This window comes from Mercenaria mercenaria, chromosome 5 (assembly GCF_021730395.1).
Source record: "Mercenaria mercenaria strain notata chromosome 5, MADL_Memer_1, whole genome shotgun sequence".
Lineage (NCBI taxonomy): Eukaryota > Metazoa > Mollusca > Bivalvia > Venerida > Veneridae > Mercenaria > Mercenaria mercenaria.
This window is the reverse complement of record NC_069365.1, coordinates 83,151,790-83,175,911: the sequence shown is the minus strand read 5'-3', so window position 1 is coordinate 83,175,911 and position 24,122 is coordinate 83,151,790. Positions and strand designations below refer to the sequence as shown.

At 36.1% G+C, this 24,122-nt stretch overlaps 1 protein-coding gene across 1 annotated transcript in view; it reads left to right on the top strand.

Moving 5' to 3' along the window:
• Window positions 1-24,122, top strand: part of LOC123558580 (E3 ubiquitin-protein ligase HERC2-like) — a 197,919-nt gene that overhangs the window by 9,376 nt on the left and 164,421 nt on the right. Inside the window, exons 2-3 of the mRNA XM_053544141.1 lie at window positions 2,036-2,148; window positions 19,564-19,681. Of these exons, the coding sequence (XP_053400116.1) occupies window positions 2,074-2,148; window positions 19,564-19,681 (193 nt within the window). The 5' untranslated portion in view covers window positions 2,036-2,073. The remainder of the gene's footprint in view (window positions 1-2,035; window positions 2,149-19,563; window positions 19,682-24,122) is intronic.

Sequence of the window (24,122 nt, the reverse complement as noted above, 5' to 3'; positions counted from 1 at the left end):
AAACTAGGTCACTAGGTCAAATCGAAGAAAAACATTGTGTATGCAATAGAGGATGTATTTTTCAATTGATCTTCATGAAATTTGGTCAGAGTGATTGCCTTGATGAAAACTAGGTCGGTTTTGAATATGGGTCATCGGAGGTCAAAAACTAGGTCACTAGGTCAAATTAAAGAAAAATCTTGTGTATGCGATAGAGACTGTTTTTTTCAGTTGATATTTATGAAATTTGGTCAAGTTGATTGCCTTAATGAAATCTAGGTCGAATTTGAATATGGGTCATCTGAGGTCAAAAACTAGGTCACTTGGTCAAATCAAAGAAAAAACTTCTGTATGTGATAGAGGCTGTATTTTTCAGTTGATCTTCATGAATTTTGGTCAGAATGATTGCCTTGATAAAATCTAGGTCGAGTTTGAACATGGGTCATCTAGGGTCAAAAACTAGGTCATATCTAAGAAAATGCTTGTTTTATCGCAAGAGACCAATTTTTTGGTCCAATCTTAATGAAAATTGGTCAGAATATTTGTTTCCATGAAATCACTAGGTCAAACATGTTTTACACTGTTATGGAGTGTTTCTTAGGTGAGCGACCTAGGGCCATCTTGGCCCTCTTGTTATAAAATTCAGATATTGAGAAAATTATTAAACACACAATAAATAAACATATACTATTAGATACTATTTACTATTACTTAGTTGTGCTATGAAGTCATGAAGGTCATGAAATGTAGAAAATATTTAAAAAGTTTAACAGATAAATTTGATCATTTTCAGAAGAGTTTGTTTTTTCTTTGGAAATATATCCATAAAGTACAATCATGCCATTAAAACAAAGACTACTTAATTATCATAATTATATTTTATGTAAACTTAGGATATCATTAATAATCAATCTGCTACAGAAGGTAGTATCTATGTTCTGCAGCTTTTAAATACCAGTACAATGTTGTTTTTGTTACCTTAATAGTTTGCTAAAATGTTTAAAAGTGATGCACATAGAATGACTGTTTTAAGATCAAACTGTATCTATCCTATTTATCCAGTGACTGCTAAATATTGGTATGTACATACAACTGACACTTGACCAAGAATTTAGATTATTTTTTTCCCGAAGAAATACTTTAATCACATTTCATGTAATATTTGTTGCATTCAATTTCTGAAAATAATTTTCAAGATGTCCTTATATTATAAGTATAAACAACAGCAAACAAACAATGTCCAAGTTTTAACATTCCTTTTGTTGCTTATTTTTGAGATAATTTCATGGCTACAAACAAAACAAGAACTATATTAACCTTCATCCTGGTAAATTTCTAAAATGGACTGGTCGGTCTTTCAATCTGGGCAGTACCATTTATTATTCAAAGGGGTGTTCACAGAAAATTTATCAATTGAATGGCAAAAAGTGCAGACCATGATCAGCTTGCACAGACATGCAGGCTTATCTTTGTCAGCACTGGCTGCAAAGGCAGAATCACTTGCTGCCAGCAGGCTAAAGATTAATTTACACAATGATTGCTGATTTTATGTCATTTCTGTTGACTGGGGCCTCCGTGGCTGAGTGGTTAAGTTCACTGACTTCGTATCACTTGCCCCTCACCAATGTGGGTTCGAGCCTCACTCCGGGCGTTGAATTCTTCATGTGAGGAAGCCATCCAGCTAGCTATCGGAAGGTCAATGGTTTTACCCAGGTACCCACTTGTGATGAAAGCTGGAAAGTTGCCATATGACCTATAATTGTGTCGGTGCGACGTTAAACCCAACAAAAAAAAAAACAAAAACATTTCTGTTGACACAAACCAAGGTCTACTTTTAGCTGATAACATCAAGCTAGAAAAAAAGAAAAAAAACTGTACATTTGTATTCCTGTCAAAGTAAAATGTATCTTGTAGTCTAAAAATTACATACATCATACATACTGCAATGCAGACCAAAATGTTATGAAATATTGCAGTATAATTGTTAGTTGTAAAATCCAACCCTATTATCTAGTTTGTTCATCAGAATATTTTTAAAATGTACCATTTCTTCCAGGGAGATGATTGAGTAAGAAAATCTATAATCAATCTACAATGAGTTGGACATATGAAACAAGGTTACGTCCCCAGCCAAGACATGATCTGAAATGGCTGAAAACAGATTTGCAGGTACGAATATTTTCATGTTATAAGTTTGTACAAGTTCTTTCATCAAGGAACATTGTATATTGCAGCAGAAGTTTTCAATTTTGTGGACACCTGGGCCTAGAAGGCTAAGATGTTTTCATACAGAGTGAAGGCCCTAGGTTCTAATCAAGCTGATTTCCATGGTATTGTTTCTTTGAGCAGAATACTTTATTACAAGTTTATTACAACTATCTCAGTCCACCAAACTTTAAATGGGTATCGGCAAATTACTGGGAGTAAGATTTAATTGGTTTTAGTTCAGTTATTATTCTTAAAAGTAGGATTGGTTAAAAGCTCTATAGAACTCAATGATTCAAATTGCAATAATTCACTGTTTGATATTGGCAAGGCATTATTCGGACATGGTTAAAATAATGGTTCAGAGGTCCTTTCAAAGCACATAGAGATGCCGTGTTACCTTAACCCCTTCAGTGGCCTTCACTGTTTAAAAAGGGTACCCCAGTGCCTGAAGTTTTGAATTTTGCTAATTTTCAGTGCATGGAGTGGATGTAGTAACAAATATTTGTACAGGTTGAAGTTGTTTGGATAAATTTTGAATTGAAATTTGGCTGTCATAGCTGACTTTACTTGATTTTGATCGTTTATTAAAATATTGAATAGAAATAGAATTTGAAAAAATGCTGTAAGTATTTAAATTTTCGTAGTCTAATTTCACAATTACATTGCAACATGCATCCAAAAAAGTCAGGGGGAAATTCTTTAAAGCTTTCTGTATATCAACATTGTTTGGAAAAAAACAAACTTGATTACCATTTGTACGAAGATTTATAGGTGTAGATATTAATTTTCAGGGGAATTTCTTTATTTTGTAACAGGAAAGATAACTACTGTATTAAACCATACAGTCTTCTACAAAAATTATTCTTTCTTTTGCCTTTAACTTTGCAAAGTTTGGGAGTTATTAACAGATATATTAGATGATCATTCTACTCATTGAAATGCAGTGGCCATGATACAACTTTTATACGACTTTTTTGGAAAAAACGGATGTATTGTGATGGCACGTTCGTCTGTCTGTCAGTCTGTCATATTTCATGTCCAGAACATAATTTTATAACCATTAAAGGTATTTACTTTTAACTTTGCATATTTATAGGTAGTTGGCGCTGAGATGATGTGCAGAGCACTTGAACTGGCTCTGTAGGTCAAAGGTCAGGGTCACAAACTGAGCTAAAATATAAAATTTGTCTGTCATATTTCGTGTCCAGAGCATTACTTAGTAACCATTTAAGTATTGACTTCCGACTTGGGATGTAGGTAGGTTGCAATGTAATGATATGCAGAGTGCATGAACTAGGGTGGTAGCTCAGAGGTCAAGGTTACAGCAAGGTCAAATCTGCCAATTATATTTTGTGGCCAGAGCATAGCTTAAAAAAGTATTAAAGGTATTGACTTGAAACTTAGAATATAGGCAGGTTGTGACAAGACGATGTGCAGACTGCAATAATCTGCATTACATCCCCTCCGTCCTATTTACCCCCCTCAGAAAAAAAGAAATTCATTTAGTTTCTTAATCTTTAGTATCCTGTCACCTTCAGGCGTATATTGCCTTGCTTGGCGTAGCTCTTGTAAAGCTCTGTTTCGTACATAATTTTAGATGAAAAGACAGTATAAACCATTTAAACTTTATTTCAACTTGGCAAGACATTGAAATTGATCCCTTGGTTACATCTAAGAATCAGATAATATAGCTACATTCAGTGTAAAGTTTTTAAAATGTTTCAACTGCAATAAATGGTCACATGTCAACTGCCATAAAATGACTTATGGACTTTAAGCAAGTGTTCATGAAGAAGCAAAGGGCAATTTCACTGAATTTATGACCTGGAGTCGTAACTGGCATGTTGCACCAGTCGTAGATGAACTTGTTCCCTTGTCAGTTGTATCATTTTTCCTCGGACAACAACAATCAGATAATTATGTAAAAAATGTCCAGATGATGGTTTCCATATTGGATGTATTACTTGTACTACATGACATGTCATTATAACAGTACCGGCATGTTTTTGAATTTTTAACTGTTGTCTGAATGGCGTCTTTTTCGACGGTCTTGAAACAAAAATGAGTCTATACTTTTGAATAAATGGCGATTTAAATTCATTGATTTTTACTTCCCTTGAATCGGGGAATGGAAATAGGCCGTGCCATACCATACCATTCGGGGGCATGCATTGAATCATAAACCATACAGAGACCCAACAAATTCGATAAACTGTCCAATGGTACATTGTTACACCCTTAAATTAAGTTAATTGACAGTCATGTATAAATTTGAAAGACTTAGAAAAAGAATAAACCTGGTAGCACTTAGAGTTGGCATGTAAAAAGTATTGCGTCATTGTTACAGGCAGTTAGATCTCTACTCAGCAAGTTTCCTTGTTCTCAATGACTGTAGAGAAATGGGTAATTTTCTGACGTTTATCACCAAAAACTTTGCCAAAAATAAAAGAGATACTGGGACTTCATGACAGGATATCTTGAGATGTTTTCCAAGATGATAAATTAAGTTAAGGTGTAAAATCATTCATCTGACTGCCATATTAAATTATTTAACTGGAAGACTGTTGGAAAATGTTGTTTATCTGGTAGAACAATCTGTGGATGTATCAGACTAGCTACTAGTCTGATTGATCTAATTCATTACCTTTTCATTTGTAGACACTGAATTTTCAGTTCTGTAAAATCTTTCAAATATATGGCTGTATTTTCATTTGGCAGTAAGAGAAGTTAATCGTGCTATAACTATGAAGGGAAGTAGTTTAACATTATGAAGATACTATACTTGCAAATGGAAGGACCATGAACAGTCTATGAATGTATTAAAAGCCACCAACCTTTAACAGACAGTTCTTGTCATTGCAAGCAATGAAACACTTCTCAGCAGGCATTTAAATTCCTGTTGCTTGTCGAGAAAAGAGTACTTTTCTGACATTTATCATCCTGACCCAGGACTGTGCCAAAAGTAAATGAGATTGTCAGGGTATCTTACATTAATCTGAGATCCTAGGAAGTAAATGATAGACTTTTTAGCTTGACTTTTCAAAGAAAAAGTAGAGCTATTTCACTCAACCAGGCATCGCTGTTGGTTAAAGTTTTTGATAAAGTCAAATATCTCTGTTACTATCAAAGCTATTGACTTGAAACTTAAAATAGTTATTAACTATCAAAGTCTACACCAGGAGAAACAATCCCCATATCTCTGATTTGAATTTTGACAGAGTTATGCCCCTTTTTAACTTAGAATATTTTGGTTAAAGTTTTATAAAGCTTTTGCTGGCAAAGCTGTAATTCAGAGTCAAGCACTGAGAAAAGTCGAGCATGCTGTCTTATGGACAGCTCTTGTTCATTCTATATTTTATGTTATTTCAAGTATTCTCATTGTAAATCTGCATATTTGTGATTACTTAGGCCTTTTAGACCAAAAGTGAATTGCTTGGATTTTAAGCAAAGTGTGTCTATTTCTGTTGAAGTACTCGATCTGTGATGACAATCTGCAAAGTACTTATAATCCGTATGCAATTTCACAATTCTCTGTTTTTTTTTATGGAAAGCCATGTTCATATTAAGCTACATTTATGTCTGAAGAATGCCACATTGCATGATGGGAGTATGACAGGAATTCGTATGGAAATTTCTTAGTGGTGCTCTTTAAGAGTTTTATTGTAGTGTATTGATTCAGAGGATGGGAGTTTAATACCATTTTTCAACAGTGTATAGTTATATAATATGGTCAGTTGATCTTGGCTTACCTGAGTTCTACAAGTACCTGACGAACTTCCCCAGATCAGTTCCTGTTTTCACTTAAAGTTCCATTAAAGGCTTTTGATTTTGTGTTAAATACAGATAAAGCAGCTTCAAAATAGACAGTATGCATAATTACATGGTTAGAAAAAGCACTGTATTCGATAATGCACATGATACAGACAGAACGATAAAGGGAGGTAATTAAAAATAGTGAATTCTGTTATAGATTCTTATAGTAAGTTCATCAGTATTCAAACAATTGACAAAGATTTAAGAAAACAATTATCAAAAATAGGATTTAACAAAAAAGAAATAAATATTTTATGACAGTTCATAACTAAAATGTGGCAGCCACATGATAAACAATGTCATTATGACCCTTTAATATAGATTATGCAGTTCAGTGTACATAGGTAAGTTTAAAACTCGGTTAGACATTACTAATACTTAATCAGGGCTCCAGGTACAAAAATACCTTACAACAGACAACTTTTCCTTTGAATTGCAAATGTGTACAGTTGTCAAAACAGAATTCAGGGAATATTGCCAAGTTAGATGAAAAATAACTTGTAAATAAAGAAGTTAATTGCTGTTTTCATGGGTATTTATGATAAAGTAAACCCTAATAATTAGTTATGAATGTTCTAGACTGTTGTCTCTGATGTTTTAATATGAGGGATCATAGATAGTTCTGATACACCAGATACACCTGAAATGATATGTTTTGTAACAGTGTATACAAAACAAAGATAACCTGAAAATAGTGTATGAAGCTATTTTTGCCTCATTATTAATGACTATTTTGTATACATGTACCATGTCTCTGAGAAATATAGTTTAGAGTTGATTCAAGGTTACGTATTTTCAGCTGATTTTCAAAATGCTTTTAGCCTTGTGTTCTGAAGAAATAATTTTTAAGAAAAAAGAAGAATTTACGTTTAGCTGCCTTAGGAGTTTTTACCTGGTTTTGTTCACACAGCAGGCAGAGCATAGGACACCCTGTTGAGAGTCTTTACTTCTGGAAATAGCTGAAAGTCGAGTGACGTCCTTTTCTGTGTTGTCAAAAACATACCTATTGCAAGCGAGATTGCATGAAAATGTGCCCGGTGTCCTAAGGATATGAAATAGCAATAATTATTATGGCCAATAACCTAGACATAATTATGTGAATTCACAGTAATATATTACACTATAATCAGGGTTGTAGAAGTCTCGAAATTTTTCACTTTACCATGGACAAGACTTAAATATCCATTTATCGGCAGTCAAAATCCACTCTTACCGACGTTCAGCATTAAAAAATTGCATGATTCTTTATTTAGGACAATGATCTACAGGTAGTGACAAAAGCAAACATAATACAGTGTATCACAGTAACTGTGACAAAAAATAAGCTGTCAACACTTTTGCCTTTAGGAAGAGGGGGTGGGGGGGGGTTTAATTTCAACAGATATAACAAAATGCCATGCCTGAAAAAATGCACGTGCGAAGACAGTGTATTCAGAAGAGACTCTCAAAATGTTTAAACTCATACTCCAATCTCTTTGTGCTTTTAACTTTCATTTTTGCCTGACCATTGATTCCATGTTTTTCCTTTGACTCAGACTATTGATTCCATGTTTTTCCTTTGACTCAGTTTTGTCAGCTGCGAAAGTTCTAAGAACGGGTTTGTCCAAAATTGGACAAAATTTTTGGTAAAATTGTTTACAAGAGGCCCTTGGCGGGTAATTCATAGGTTAAATTATTTATTACTGCCATAAACTTGAAACAACAGCCTTATTATGCCCCTCTTCGAAGAAGGAGGGGTATATTGTTTTGCAGATGTCGGTCGATTGGTCTGAATGTAGACCAATCCGTTTCCGGATGATAACTCAAGAACGCTTGGGCCTAGGATCATGAAAGTTGATAGGGAGGTTGGTCATCACCAGCAGATGACCCCTATTGATTTTGAGGTCTGTATGTCAAAGGTCAAGGTCACAGTGACCCTGAATAGTAAAACGTTTTCTGGATGATAACTCAAGAACACTTGGGCCTAGGATCATGAAAGTTGATAGGGAGGTTGGTCACCAGCAGATGACCCCTATTGATTTTGAGGTCAGTACGTTAAAGGTCAAGGTCACAGTGACCCTGAACAGTTAAACGGTTTCCGGATGATAACTCGAGAACGCTTAGGCCTAGGGTCATGAAAGTTTATAGGGAGGTTGTTCATGACCAGCAGATGACCCCTATTGATTTTGAGGTCAGTATGTCAAAGGTCAAGGTCACAGTGACCAGGAACAGTAAAATGGTATTCGGGCAATAACTCAAGAACACTAAGTCTTGGGCCAAGTATCAAGAAAATTGATAGTTAGGTTGGCCATGACCAGCAGATGACCAGTATTGATTTTGAGTTCATTAGGTCAAAGGTTCAAAGGTCAAGGTCACATTGGCCAGGAACAGTTAAACTGTTTCTGATCTTCTTGTCCAAAACCATAGGGCCCAGGGCTTTGATATTTGGTATGTAGCAAAATCTAGTGGTCCTCTACCAAGACTGTTCAGATTATTTCCCTGGGGTAAAATATGGCCCCACCCCAGGGGTCACATGTTTTATATAGATTTATATAGGGAAAAACTTTGAAAAACCTCTTGTCCAAAACCACAGGGCCTAGGGCTTTGATATTTTGTATATGACATCATCTAGTGGTCCTCTACTGAGATTGTTCAAATTATTCCCCTAGGGTCAAGTATGGCTCCGCCCTGGGGGTCACATGGTTTACATAGACTTATTAGGTAAAAACTTTGAAAATCTTCTCGTCCAAACCACAAAGACTACGGCTTTGATATTTTGTAATGTAGCTTCATCTAGTGATTCTCTACCAAGTTTGTTCAAATTGTCCCTCTAGGGTCAAATATGCCCCCCCAAGGGGTCGGTCACATGGTTCATATAGACTTATATAGGGAAAAACTTAGAATCTTCATGTCCATAACTAACATCATTCAAATTTGGACCACGTGTATAGTTTTGAGTGGCAAGATGAACCTTGACATGAGTTGACCTTGATCTTGACCAAGTGACCTACTTTCACATTTCTGTAGCTACAGCCTTCAAATTTGGACCACATGCATAGGTTTGTGTACGGAAAAAAACTTTGACCTTGTTATTGACCTAGTGACCTACTTTCACATTTTTGAAGGTGCAGGCTTCAAATTTGGACCACATGCATAGTTTTTTGTTCCAAAATAAAATTTGACCTTGATTTTGACCTAGTGACCTACTTTCACATTTCTCAAGCTACAGCCTTCAAATTTGAACCACAAGCATAGTTTTGTGTACTGAAATGAACTTTGATCTTGAGATTGACCTAGTGACCTACTTCCACATTTCTGAAGGTACAGGCTTCAAATTTGGACCACTTGCATAGTTTTGCATTCCGAAATAAAATTTGACCTTGATTTTGACCTAGTGACCTACTTTCACATTTCTCAAGCTACAGCCTTCAAATTTGAACCACATGCATAGTTTTGTGTACCAAAATGAACTTTGATCTTGAGATTGACCTAGTGACCTACTTTCACATTTCTGAAGCTACAGGCTTCAAATTTGGACCGCATGCATATTTTTGTGTTCTGAATTGAATTTTGACATTGATTTTTACCTATTACCTACTTTCACATTTCTCAAGCTGCAGCCTCCAAATTTGAAGCACATGCATAGTTCTGTCTACCGAAATGAACTTTTCCCTTGAAATTGATCTAGTGACCTACTTTCACATTTCTCAAGCCACAGCTTTCAAATTTGGACCACATACACATTGTTTTGTACCGAAATGAAAACTGACCTTGATTTTGACCTTGAGCTAGTCTTGAAATTTGGAACATTCAAAAATGGCTCAGTGGATGGTGCCAAGATCACTCTGTAATCTCTTGTTAGGTTAATAGGTTAAAGGTCAAGGTCAGATTAAACCAGAATGGTTACAGTGAGCATATAATTTCTGTTCCTTGTGCAATTACTGAATGCATCAAGGGGGGCATTTTGTGTTTGACGAGCTCTTGTTATTCTTCCATTTTCTCATTTTGTACCTGAAAATGTCTGCAGCTTGTCCGTGGACAAACGGAATGAAAAAAATGCACTTTTCTGTTGGCAAAAAGTCCTGAGTCGGCCAAGTCGGACATAGGAATTCTATACCCCTGCTTTAACATCTGTCCTTCAACATTAAATTTGTGAGAAATGGCAAAATGGCAAGATAATCGCTCTTAATCATATGATAATGAATTTAGATTTTACTAGAAATTTATGGGGAAGCTTTTCTGTTAATAATAATGAATTATTTAGAAGTGCCAAGAACTAAATATAACATTTTATATTTCTCTGTGTTGAATTAAGTGTTTGGCATCACTTAGAGTATGTGGTTTGTGATTTGTTTTATTCTACTTAATATATATATTAAGTTATCTCCTATCAACTCGAAAGGTTATCTCTGGTGCAGCTTCTTAATGATTCCCCCTTGCTTAAAGCTTCTCCTTCACAGTTTTTGAGAAAAAGTTAATAATTTTCACTTACTCAGTTCTGATATAAAGTCTTTTAATTTTTATGCCCCCGAAGGGAGGCATATAGTTTTTGAACCGTCTGTCAGTCCGTCAGTCTGTCGGTCTGTCCGCAATTTTCGTGTCCGGACCATATCTTTGTCATCGATGGATGGATTTTCAAATAACTTGGCATGAATGTGTACCACAGTAAGACGATGTGTCGCGCGCAAGACTCAGGTCCGTAGCTCAAAGGTCAAGGTCACACTTAGACGTTAAAGGATAGTGCATTGATGGGCGTTTCCGGTCCATATCTTTGTCATCGATGGATATATTTTCAAATAACTTGGCATGAATGTGTACCACAGTAAGACGATGTGTCGCGCGCAAGACCCAGGTCCATAGCTCAAAGTTCAAGGTCACACTTAGACGTTAAAGGATAGTGCATTGATGGGCGTGTCCGGTCCATATCTTTGTCATCGATGGATGGATTTTCAAATAACTTGGCATAAATGTGTACCACAGTAAGACGACGTGTCGCGCGCAAGACTCAGGTCCGTAGCTCAAAGGTCAAGGTCACACTTAGACGTTAAAGGCTAGTGCATTGATGGGCGTGTCCGGCCCATATCTTTGTCATCGATCGATGGATTTTCAAATAACTTGGCATGAATGTGTACCACAGTAAGACGACGTGTCGTGCACAAGACCCAGGTTCATAGCTCAAAGGTCAAGGTCACACTTAGACGTTAAAGGATAGTGCATTGATGGACGTGTCCGGTCCATATCTTTGTCATCGATGGATGGATTTTCAAATAACTTGGCATGAATGTGTACCACAGTAAGACGACGTGTTACACGCAAGACCCAGGTCCGTAGCTCAAAGGTCAAGGTCACACTTAGACGTTAGGTCATTTTTCATGATAGTGCATTGATGGGCATGTCCGGTCCATATCTTTGTCATTCATACATGGATTTTAAAATAACTATGCATGAATGTGTGAAACAGTAAGACGACGTGTCGCGCGCGAGACCCAGCTCCGTAGGTCAAAGGTCCTAAACTCTAACATCGGCCATAACTATTCATTCAAAGTGCCATCGGGGGCATGTGTCATCCTATGGAGACAGCTCTTGTTTGGGCATAGAATTTCATGGTTTTGTGAATTTGTGTATTTCAACTTTAGAAGATTAAATGTATGGGAATTATTTGTGTTCAATGTGAGTTATTTTTACAATTAATGCTACTATAAAATCTGTGAAAATTAGTCCCCTACAATTATTAATCTTTTCACAGTATGTATTAATATCACAATGAAATTAGAACTGGACAAAAGTGGTCCAGTGGAAACACTGTCCTCGAGAAAGGGGTCATGAGTTCCAGCCCCACTTCATTAAAAAACATTTTTCTAATATTTGGATAAGAGTCCTCTGTATGCGGTGCTTTACACCTGGAACTATAAAGAACTAATTGGAATGTCCTAATTAAATGTATATTGCAGTATCTTGCAAATAAAATTTCCAACAGCCACCCATGTGGGTTACCATTGGTGCCTATGAATAAGTTTAAATAGAAACATTAAAGTTGAACACTGTATTAAAGATATGTCGGAGTTTCTTTTCTGCAGATTCTTTGATACCAACTCTGCATGTCTCTATTTAATATAGGAGTCATAACTGAAAACTATAGGTGTCATTAAGAGAAAGTAGAAAGGTGTATGTGCACAGTCTAAGAAACTGGAAGATTTTACAGGATTTATAGACTAAAATTAAGGATTATCTGCTGGCAAGTAAGTTGATCTCTTCTATTAAGAGAGATTAAATTTAAGCTATCCTATCTGCAGGCAAGCAAGTTGAATTTCTGCAGTTTAGATAGATTATGGTTAAGTATATCCTAATTGCAGGCAAGTAAGTTCGATCTTTTCTATTAAGACAGGTTGAAATCTGCAAGCAAGTTAAATTGTACCTGTTAAGAGAGATTAAAGTTAGGCTATCCTATCTGCAGGCAAGTAAGTTGAATTTCAGCTGTTAAGACAGATTATGGTATATCCTAATTGCAGGCAAGTAAGTTCAATCTTTTCTATTAAGACAGGTTGAAATCTGCAAGCAAGTTAAATTGTTCCTGTTAAGAGAGGTTAAAGATAAGGCTTTCTTATATGCAAGCAAGTTTGAATCTTTCTGTTAAGCTGTTGTTCTAATATTGGGTTAGGAAGGAATATGCTCTAAATATTGGGTTAGGAAGGAATTGCTCTAAATATTGTAATCTGTAGTTTCAACTTTAGCGTTATGTCAGAGTTATGATGGAAAAAGAATGAAGCAGTTGAGGATATGGGAGGGACCGAGAGCAAGATGTTTTAAGAAACTTATATTCACCTGAGGTTTTCTTTAACCCTTAGCCTGCTGGTGGCAAGTGATTCTGTCTTTGCAACCAGTGCAGACCAAGATCAGCCTGCACATCCATGCAGTCTTTTAACAGTTAATGGTACTGTCCAAATTGAAAGATGGACAAGTTCATTATAGAAATTTAGTGGGGTAAGGGTTAATAATTTCTGTTTCTGATAATTTCACACTGAAGTCATTAAATGTTATTTCACTGGCTTGGAACTGTACTTGATTATAAAAGAATATTTAATGTTGTTCCCTTTTCCAAATTGGCAATACATCATGATAAAACATGACAGCCTGAAGAGGAACTAAGTTTTGCTGGTGCAAAAGCATTCTTTGACCAAGAGTGTAATCAGAACTAATGGCTGTACTGTATACAACATCATATTAATATTTGATTTGAAGATCTGGCAGGCAAACATAAATTCAATTCTGCTGATGCATGCATTAATTCCCTCAGAAAATTTGTTTTTCTTAGAAAAAGATCGCACCTGGATTCTGCATTTAAGTTTTTTTTCCTGTTATTTGCATTGTTTTTACTGGGTATGTTTTGATTGACAGGAACACTTTGACATGTACAGCTGGTGGGAAGATGTTTCCAGGTTGAAACTGATCCAATATTGTTACTTCCTATCAACTATTGTTGTATTTACATTTTCTGTTGTAATCTTTTCATGAATAATCTACTTGATTTAAGGGGGAAAAAACGTGAAGATCAAAATGTTTTAGAATTAGTACCATTCAAATTACTTTTTTATGCCCCCACCATTTTTGGTGCATGTAGTGTCATTCATGTTAGTGGTTTTTCTTACTTTTTTGTCATTTTGGTATCTTATATTCAAATAACTTAGCACAAACATACAACACCTTAATAAGATAATGCAACAAGTCCAGTACATAGAGTTCAAAGAGTCTTCATGTCATTTTTCTTGTCTGTTCTGTAACTTATATTCATAGAAGGATATTCAAATAACTTCCAGCATACCCAAAAGGATGAAATATTTTATCATTTAAAGGTGAAGTAAATATGTATGGTCATATTTCTTTTCCAGTCCATAATTCTGTTGCAGGATTCACAAGTTCTTTGTGTCCTAACTTTGGACACCTGTGTTTCTAGTTTTGAAGATACCTTGAAATAGTTTATGCCTTAGTGACGTAGCTTTTAGATGCTGTGTCTAGATAATCCTTAAAAAACTTGGAAGATATTTTTCTTAGTATATCAGTGCTCATCTGCATTAAAAACTGCTGTAGGAATGACTCCCATAATCCACCCACAGAACTTTGTTCTCTACTTCCTGGATCAGTTCTGTTAATTTCTTTTGCGTATTCCACAACAAACAGTGAGTCAGAATTGCAGTTTTTATGTTAGCAGAACTAGAGCAAATCCAGGAGAAACACTTTTACAAAACATGTGAATCAAACATTAAATACAAATGTTCCTGGAGAGAGATGAATGAACTGAAGCAGTTATTGTAGTAAATTATTTAAGGCAGGTATTTCAAGATTTTGTGCTTACTACAACTTGGTTCCATTGAAGAAATACCACAGAAATTGTGCTAAAGATCTGCAGTGATTTTCTTTATAGATATTAAAGTATTGTCTGAACGATTTATTTCATACCTTAGAAAAGTCATACTTAAGGGTATTTACAATCCCATATGGTTCTGGTACAATTTGTCTATGAAACTGCTGCTTTATGATCATATGAGGCATCTATTTAAGATCTGAACAATTGGTATGATTCCAGCAGGTATAAAAGTTTTGATTTTTATTGTCAGCCCTCTTTAGGAAGTGAAGACATAGTTGTCCAAATGGCGGTTTGGTGTATGTGCGTACGTGCGTACCTGCTTGTGAGTGTCCGTCCGCCCCGATTTGTTTGTCCGGGCCATAACGTTGACATGCATGGAGCAATCTTGTTTATATTTGGCATGAATGTTAACCTCAGTGAGACGGAGTGTCATGCACAAACCCCAGGTTTCTTTCTCAAAGGTCAAGGTCACAGTTGGAGGTCAGAGGGTGGGCTCGACATGTTGCCCGTGGGCATCTTGTTTCAGTATAAAATTTGAGTCCTGTTTTGGGTGCCATATTTAATCTGTATTGCGTTACTGAGACATACATGTAAATCCCGAATCAGTATCTAACTAAAGCTATTTTATGTAATTATGTAATTTAGTTAGACTATGTAAGTTACAATGTCGATCAGATCAATCATTTGACAGCCCCTTTCTTCTGTACTGGTATTTTAAGGGTCACCATGTAATTGAAAGAAACATCACATTGGAATATAGATGTAAGTGAAGTAATAAAAAGTATGAATTCATTGCTTGAAGAATGTTTCCATTTTATTTTAATGATCAGCATTAATTCTGGAATGATGTCAGATCTGTTCAGAAAGTGTTTAACGAAGATATAAAAAAAAACTGCTGGCTAGAATTCGAAATATTTGCTCTAAAATGACAAGTATTTTGTTCTGAAGACCTGCTAGTACAACACTCAAAAAATAAGTGCAGTGCAGCTGTTTGACTTTATTTCACTTACTGCTCATATAAGATGGAAATAAACACAGATGTTTTAATTGGTCTGTAATATTCTCAAGTGAAACAAACCTTGATATTCATAATGTTTATGTGTAGACCGACTTGAATTAGAGTTTGTCAAGAATATCATACAGTATAAAAAATCTACAAGACACATTGTATTTTTTACAAGACATAATTGTACTTTTTATTGGAAAAGCTAAGCACTACTCTAAATGCTCAGTTTCAGAGTACTATGTAGAGTTGAAAAAAATTCAACTTGCAAATAAAAGTAAGAGCGTTTAAATACCGACTTACTTGACAATGTAACGAACATTTTGCATTTGAAAAGTTTATCATTGAGAAGTCTATAAATTAAGTTTTCTTTAATTATCTACAGTACAAGATAGTATCTTGGAAAATGACAGAATTGATGATTCACTAAGATTTCTAAATTTCAAGAAAAGTGTTTTGATTCAAACTTGCTGATATCTTGAAATCATGACATTATCTAAATGTGCAAATTTAGTTTCAGTGTTTTTCTTATAGCAATCAATGATGCCAGAATGATTACCTGCAAACCTGGATTCTTTGACGAGTTCTGGTGTCTTTACAATATCCAAGATAGCAGAAATCTAATGTTATAATGAAGTTTGATCGACAGAATTGCCATTTGCATGTAAAGTGATTTTCATTCAGATAAAAATACAAAAAATAGACCTCATAAATAGTACCAGAATTTTACAGTAAGCTGTTCTGAATCAGAACTAAGCTGTTTTGGACATACTTCTGCTGTTACTAGTAGTTGATTTTTAACCAGGTTTGAGCTATTAGATTGGGGTATGTTGTTGGGCGGATGGGCGGGCGGCGGCGTCAAACTGGTGTTTCCGGTCAATAACTTTTGTTTCAGTAAAGATATTTGAATAAAACTTGGTATGTATGTAGCTTATATCAAGACAAAGGCTGGGATTGATTTTGGGGTTTCTCGGGTCAAGGTCAAGGTCACTGTTACTTAAAATAGAAAAAGGGTTTTCGGTCAATAACTTTTGTTTCGATAAAGGTATTTGAATAAAACTTGGTATGTATGTAGCTTATATCAAGACAAAGGCTGGGATTGATTTTGGGGTGTCTCGGGTCAAGGTCAAGGTCACTGTTACTTAAAATAGAAAAAGGGTTTCCGGTCAATAACTTAACTTAGGAATGAGCTATCATGATGAAACTTGGTGTATAGAAAACTTATATAAAGTTGTAGCTTTGGATTGATTTTGGGGTTTCTGGGATCAAGGTCAAAGTCATTGTTACTAAAAATAGGGTTAGGGTTAGGTTAGGGTTAGGGTTGTGCTTTAAAGTGGTGCACTGTGATTCAGTATACTTTTTAGCTCACCTGTCACAAAGTGACAAGGTGAGCTTTTGTGATCGCGCAGTGTCCGTCGTCCGTGCGTCTGTAAACTTTTGCTTGTGACATCTCTAGAGGTCACATTTTTCATGGGATCTTTATGAAAATGGGTCAGAGTGTTCATCTTGATAAATTCTAGGTCAAGTTCGAAACTGGGTCACATGCCGTCAAAAACTAGGTCAGTAGGTCTAAAAATAGAAAAACCTTGTGACCTCTCTAGAGGCCATAATTTTCAATGGATCTTCATGAAAATTGGTCAGAATGTTCACCTTGATGATGTCTAGGTCAAGTTGGAAACTGGGTCACGTGCCTTTAAAAACTAGGTCAGTAGGTCTAAAAATAGAAAAACCATGTGACCTCGCTAGAGGCCATATATTTCACAAGATCTTCATGAAAATTAGTCAGAACGTTCATCTTGATGATATCTAGGTCAATTTCGAAACTGGGTCACGTGCCATCAAAAACTGGGTCAGTAGGTCATATAATAGAAAAACATTGTGACCTCTCTAAAGGCCATATTTTTCATGGGATCTGTATGAAAGTTTGTCTGAATGTTCATCTTGATGATATCTAGGTCAAGTTCGAAACTTGGTCACGTGCCATCAAAAACTAGGTCAGTAGGTCAAATAATAGAAAAACATTGTGACCTCTCTAAAGGCCATATTTTTCATGGGATCTGTATGAAAGTTGGTCTGAATGTTCATCCTGATGATATCTAGGTCAAGTTCGAAACTGGGTCACGTGTGGTCAAAAACTAGGTCAGTAGGACAAAAATAGAAAAACCTTGTGACCTTTCTAGAGGCCATATATTTCACAAGATCTTCATGAAAATTGGTCAGAACTTTCACCTTGATGATATCTAGGTCAAGTTTGAACCTGGGTCACGTGCCATCAAAAACTAGGTCAGTAGGTCAAATAATGGAAAAACATTGTGACCTCTCTAAAGGCCATATTTTTCATGGGATCTGTATGAAAGTTGGTCTGAATGTTCATCTTGATGATATCTAGGTCAAGTTCGAAACTGGGTCACGTGCGGTCAAAAACTAGGTCAGTAGGACAAAAATAGAAAAACCTTGTGACCTTTCTAGAGGCCATATATTTCACAAGATCTTCATGAAAATTGGTCAGAACGTTCACCTTGATGATATCTAGGTCAAGTTCGAACCTGGGTCACGTGTCATCAAAAACTAGGTCAGTAGGTCAAATAATAGAAAAACCTTGTGACCTCTCTAAAGGCCATATTTTTCATGGGATCTGTATGAAAGTTGGTCTGAATGTTCATCTTGATGATATCTAGGTCAGTTTCGAAACTGGGTCACGTGCCGTCAAAAACTAGGTCAGTAGGTCAAATAATAGAAAAACATTGTGACCTCTCTAAAGGCCATATTTTTCATAGGATCTGTATGAAAGTTGGTCTGAATGTTCATCTTGATGATATCTAGGTCAAGTTCCAAACTGGGTCACATGCGGTCAAAAGCTAGGTCAGTAGGTCTGAAAATAGAAAAACCTTGTGACCTTTCTAGAGGCCATATTTCACAAGATCTTCATGAAAATTGGTCAGAACGTTCACCTTGATGAAATCTAGGTCAAGTTCGAAACTGGGTCACGTGCCATCAAAAACTAGGTCAGTAGGTCAAATAATAGAAAAACCTTGTGACCTCTCTACAGGCCATATTTTTCATGGGATCTGTATGAAAGTTGGTCTGAATGTTCATCTTGATGATATCTAGGTCACATTTGAAACTGGGTCAACTTCGATCAAAAACTAGGTCAGTAGGTCTTGAAATAGAAAAACCTTGTGACCTCTCTAGAGGCCATACCCTTGAATGAATCTTCATGAAAATTGGTCAGAATGTTCACCTTGATGATATCTAGGTCAAGTATGAAACTGGGTCACATGCCTTTAAAAACTAGGTCAATAGGTCAAGTAATAGAAAAACCTTGTGACCTCTCTAGAGACCATATTTTTCAATGAATCTTCATGAAAATTGGTCAGAATTTTTATCTTGATAATATCTAGGTCAAATTAAAAACTGGATCACATGAGGTCACTATGTCAAATAATAGAAAAAACGACGTCATACTCAAAACTGGATCATGTGGGAAGAGGTGAGTGATTCAGGACCATCATGGTCCTCTTTTTTATTCTTATGAAAAGTGTTGAAAACCTGGTTTCGTGGCATTGCCGCGTTTCTTGTTATAATCATGATTTGAGCCACGCCATGAGAAAACCAACATAATGGGTTTGCGACCAGCATGGATCCAGACCAGCCTGCGCATCTGCGCAGTCTGGTCAGGATCCATACTGGTCGCTAACAGTTTCTCAAATTGCAATAGACTATGAAAGCGAACAGAATGGATCCTGACCAGACTGCGCGGATGCGCAGGCTGGTCTGGATCCATGCTGGTCGCAAAGCCACTATGTTGGTTTTCTCATGGCGCAGATCATTTATTGCTGAATTGGGTTATTTTTGTTCTTGATTAATCACTTTGAAAATTTTGGGAACCAAAAACTACGAAAATGGTGTTGCTATGCAGTTCCCTATCAAGGTTAATGGTGAAATCAGCTTGACATCATTCTCTGTTTGTCTGTAGTACTTCAAGCAGTCTGAACTTTATGGTTGTACCATTTGTCTTACAAGCATCACACAAATGTTGTTGAATCGTATTCCTGATAGTCTTTGACAAGTGTAGTAGCGAGCTAATAACATAGTGGGGAAATACTGTACGGCCTTTTTTTCCAGGTAATCTGTCTATCGCAGTCTATTAGTTGTTTAGTTGTCTCTCTAATCAGGCTGTGTGGTTGTATAATTGAGCTTGTTTTGTGTCTATCTGCAGGAGGCGTTCTCGGAGGACAGCTTGAGTCAGCTGTGGAATGAACTTGTCCGCGATGGAGAAATAACAACTGGTGGTAACAATGGATTGATAAATAGTGCTGGAGTATTAGCCAAGAAAGGTATGTGTAGATAAAAGTTGAAACATACTATAGTATGTTAAATTAGTTATTAAAGTTTTATCAGATGGAGTTAATTTGGTTTCAAAATATGTCTAAAAATTGTCTTCACTGGGATTCAAACCTGTGGCCTCCAGTTGCTACCCATGTGCCAGTCAAAAGTTCATAAGAAGTAAAAGAAGGGTGCTACAGGTATGTTTTATTTCGTGGGCATGAAATTTTGTGGTTTTGGTCAAAACGGCAATTTCGTGGGGATATGAATTCGTGGATTTCAACTTTTGAACATACAATTAATGAGAAATTTTCTTGCTCGTTGGGATTAACTTTTGTGGATTGACTCAACCACAAAATCCACGAAAATTAGTCCCCCATGAATATTAATAATTTCACAGTTAGCATTTATATAGCATTTTTTTTCAAAATTGAATAAAGTCTGATAGGAATATATATTGATATGCTTGAAAGTAATGCTTCATCTCTATTAAAACGGGTACAGATTAAAAGCAGTTTTATGAATTATGAATATAATCATATAATATTTTTAACGTTGGTAACCTGATGGAGACTTGAATGTGTTTGAAATGTCTTTTGTGAAATTTAGTCCAGCGTTATAATATTGACTTTTGAAGATCCATGACTCCAGTGTAACTGCTATAATTGAAATTAACTGCAGAAAGGATTTATTAGCTCCACTTTACGAAGAAAAAGTAGAGCTATTGCACTCGCCATGGTGTTTGCATCGCCGTTGGTTAATTTTTAGCCTAGCTATTCTACTCACCCTCAGGGTCGGCGTTGGCGTCTCACCTTGGTTAAAGTTTTGCATGCAAGTACATACAGCTATCATTTAAAGGCATATAGCTTTGAAACTTATTTTTTCTTTTTCTAGGTCAATTACCAACCTCACTGGGTCAAGTTCCATAACTCTGACATGTATTTTGAGCAAATTATGTCCCCTTTTGGATTTAGAAAATCCTGGTTAAAGTTTTGCATGCAAGTACTATCTCCAAAACTAATGCAGATATTGAATTGAAACTTCACATGTGCCTTCAGGGTTATAAAACTAGTTGGTAGCATCAAGTCCCATAACTCTGACCTGCATTTTGGCCAAATTATGCCCCCTTTTGGACTTAGAAAATCCTGGTTAAAGTTTTGCGTGCGAGTACTTACAGCTATTACTAAAAGGCATATAGATTTGAAACTTATTTTTTCTTTTTCTAGATCAATTACCAACCTCACTGGGTCCCATAACTCTGAAATGTATTTTGGGCAAATTATGCCCCCTTTTGGACTTAGAAAATTCTGGTTAAAGTTTTGTGTGCAAGTTACTGTCTGCAGAACAAATGCAGATATTAAATTGAAACTTCACATGTGCCTTCGGGGTTATGAAACTAGTTGATTGCATCAAGTCTCATAACTCTGACTTGCATTTTGGTTAAATTATGTCCCCTTTTGAACATAAAACTTCTGGTTAAAGTTTTGCATGCAAGTTACTATCTCCAAAACTATTGCAGATACTGGATTGAAACTCGATAGATATTTTAACATTTAGGGTAACATTTTCCTGCTTCTGGCAAAAAATATTGTATAACATCACTAAATTATTATCAGATGCTCAGTCCTTTACAACAAGCGATTTTACTTCACCAGTGATTTTCTTAATGGCTGTTTTAAAAGTGTAGAAAGTGTTTTTTCTGAATTACTTTTCAAGAGAATATTTAATGGAGTAGCCTACCATATGTCAAACTTGTTGAATTCGTTTGAACAATTCATGCACATTTTTTTTTAAACATTCATTATTCTGACCATAGGGACAACTGCTTTTGGTCTCTTTGAAAGCCAGTTATAGGTTTGCATTTTGTCTGCCTGTACGTGTGTCTGTAAGTCCATCTGTCTGTCAGTCTGTCCCATTCTTGTCTGATACATGACTCTGCGATTCGCAGGGGATTTTGATATAACTTGGCACAAATGTTCCCTGCAATGAGACAATTTGTTGTGCTCAAGAGCAGACCTGTAGCTCAAAGGTCATGGTCATTCTTAGAGGTTAAAAGTTGACGGCATATTTTGTGTCCGTTTGATTATTTACCATCTTGTCAAGGGATTTTGATTTTACTTATTGACAGTACATAATAATTGTAAGAGGTCCCTGTCTCAAAAGATACAGTCACGCTTAGAGTAAAAGATTTTAGGTAATTGTTCTTGCAAGTACTTTACATTATAAACGCCCATTTGAAAAAAAGGGGACTTTAATGTTTCAGCGGGTGGAAAAAATCAGGGTCTGCTAAATAACTAGAGTATTTTGTATCAGAACTAAACTACTCTTTTACAAAGTGTGTATCTGTATCAAATCTAGGCCAAGTACGATAACTAGATAGTTTAGAACAGTATCTCCAGAGTTGTAGCCCTTGAATAAGTCAAAATTGACATTGTCCGCTCAATAACTAAAGTAATTTTGCTCAAAACTAAACATAACTTAGAACAGTTTTTTTCTCTATAAAATCGAGGTAAAGTTCAATAACCAGCCAGTTCAGATCAATATCTTCATAGTTATGACCCTTGAAATTTTCAAAATTGCAAAAATTTACAGTGTCCAGTCTCTTAACTTGAGTATTTCTCATCCAGTATGCACTAAACTTGGTCACATTGTAAATGGGCATAATATCTCCGACAAATTATAATAACCAACTGGATAGTCAGTCTTGAGTTGTGGCCCCTGAATTGCTTAAAATTAGAAAAAATTGAAAGTGTCCGATTAATAACTTAAGCACTTCTTATCCAGTGTTCTGGAAACTTACAATGTTTACTGGCATATTGTTTTTGCTAGGATCGATAATCAGCGGGTTAATCTTAGTGGCTCTGGAGTTGTGGCCCTTGAATTAGTCAAAATTCAGAAATTTGTCAAATAGTCTGCTGAATTTAAAAGTCAAAAGTAATTTGCTGTAAAGGGCATATTTTGTGACTTTCTTAAACCAGATTAAATAGGGGACTTTGTATTGCTTTGTTAGGTAAAATCGTAATGATGTCACTATTTTTCATAATTTATTCCTTTAATAACCATTTGAATAACATGCACCATCATTTCTAAATTTTATTGCAATTATAGAAATGTTTGTTTGTTATGAGTTTAACACCGTTTTTCAACAGTATTTCAGTTATGTAACAGCAGGGAGTTAACCTAACCAGTGTTCCTAGATTCTGTACCAGTACAAACCTGTTCTCGGCAAGTAACTGCCAACTTCCCCGCATGAATCAGAGGTGGAGGACGAATGATTTCAGACACAATGTCTTTTATGAAATCGTCACGGAGAACATATGCCCCGCCTGGGGATTAAACTCATTACCCTGCGGTCCGTACGTGTGCGCTCTCCCTATTGATCTAAGTAGGCAGGTTAATTATAGAAATGATATGAATTACATGTAATCAAGTTTTATGTAAACAGACTTTTCTTTCCAAGTAAGCAGTCTTTACAAAAATAGTTTTGAAGTCTTATTTAGGAATATGAAATAAATATGTTTGTGGAAATGAAGTGTGTATAGATGTTGACACATCTCATGTTACTAAAAGGTGATTTAAGCTGTGACAGCAATTATATATCTAGGGCAAACATTGGGGCAATGATGTAATGTCAGTATACATGTTGATATACTGACACAGAATTTCAAGATTTTAGTCATTACCAGTACTAGAATTTGTCATGCCAGCCCTAGAAATTGTCATTGCATTCAGATGACAGCTCTGCTCATATTCATCGCCTACCTGGGTCCTAAATTTCTTCTTTTCTGACCCTTAGTGCATTCTCGACCACCTATGTCGTCAGGTCTCGACCACCTATGTCGTCAGGTCTCGACCACCTTCTATGTTGTCAGGTCTCGACCACCTTCTATGTCGTCAGGTCCTGACCACCTTCTATATCGTCAGGTCTCGACCACCTATGTCGTCAGGTCTCGACCACCTTCTATATCGTCAGGTCTCGACCACCTATGTCGTCAGGTCTCGACCACCTTCTATATCGTCAGGTCTCGACCACCTATGTCGTCAGGTCTCGACCACCTTCTATATCGTCAGGTCTCGACCACCTTCTATATCGTCAGGTCTCGACCAGCTATGTCGTCAGGTCTCGACCACCTATGTCGTCAGGTCTTGACCACCTATGTTGTCAGGTCTCGACCACCTTCTATATCGTCAGGTCTCGACCACCTATGTTGTCAGGTCTCGACCACCTATGTTGTCAGGGCTCGACCACCTTCTATATCGTCAGGTGAGGCATGGGGTGCATTTTACTTTGCTGTAAAATATTAAATGCTGTTGTCTTTAATTGTATCTAGTGGAAATGGCGATTTTTCACATTACTTTCCTGGAGATTACTTTCATAAATAGTAGTATTATGATAAAAAATGGCAGTAAAATGGTTTTATAGCAGATGCAAGAGATTTTTGAGCAGTTGTG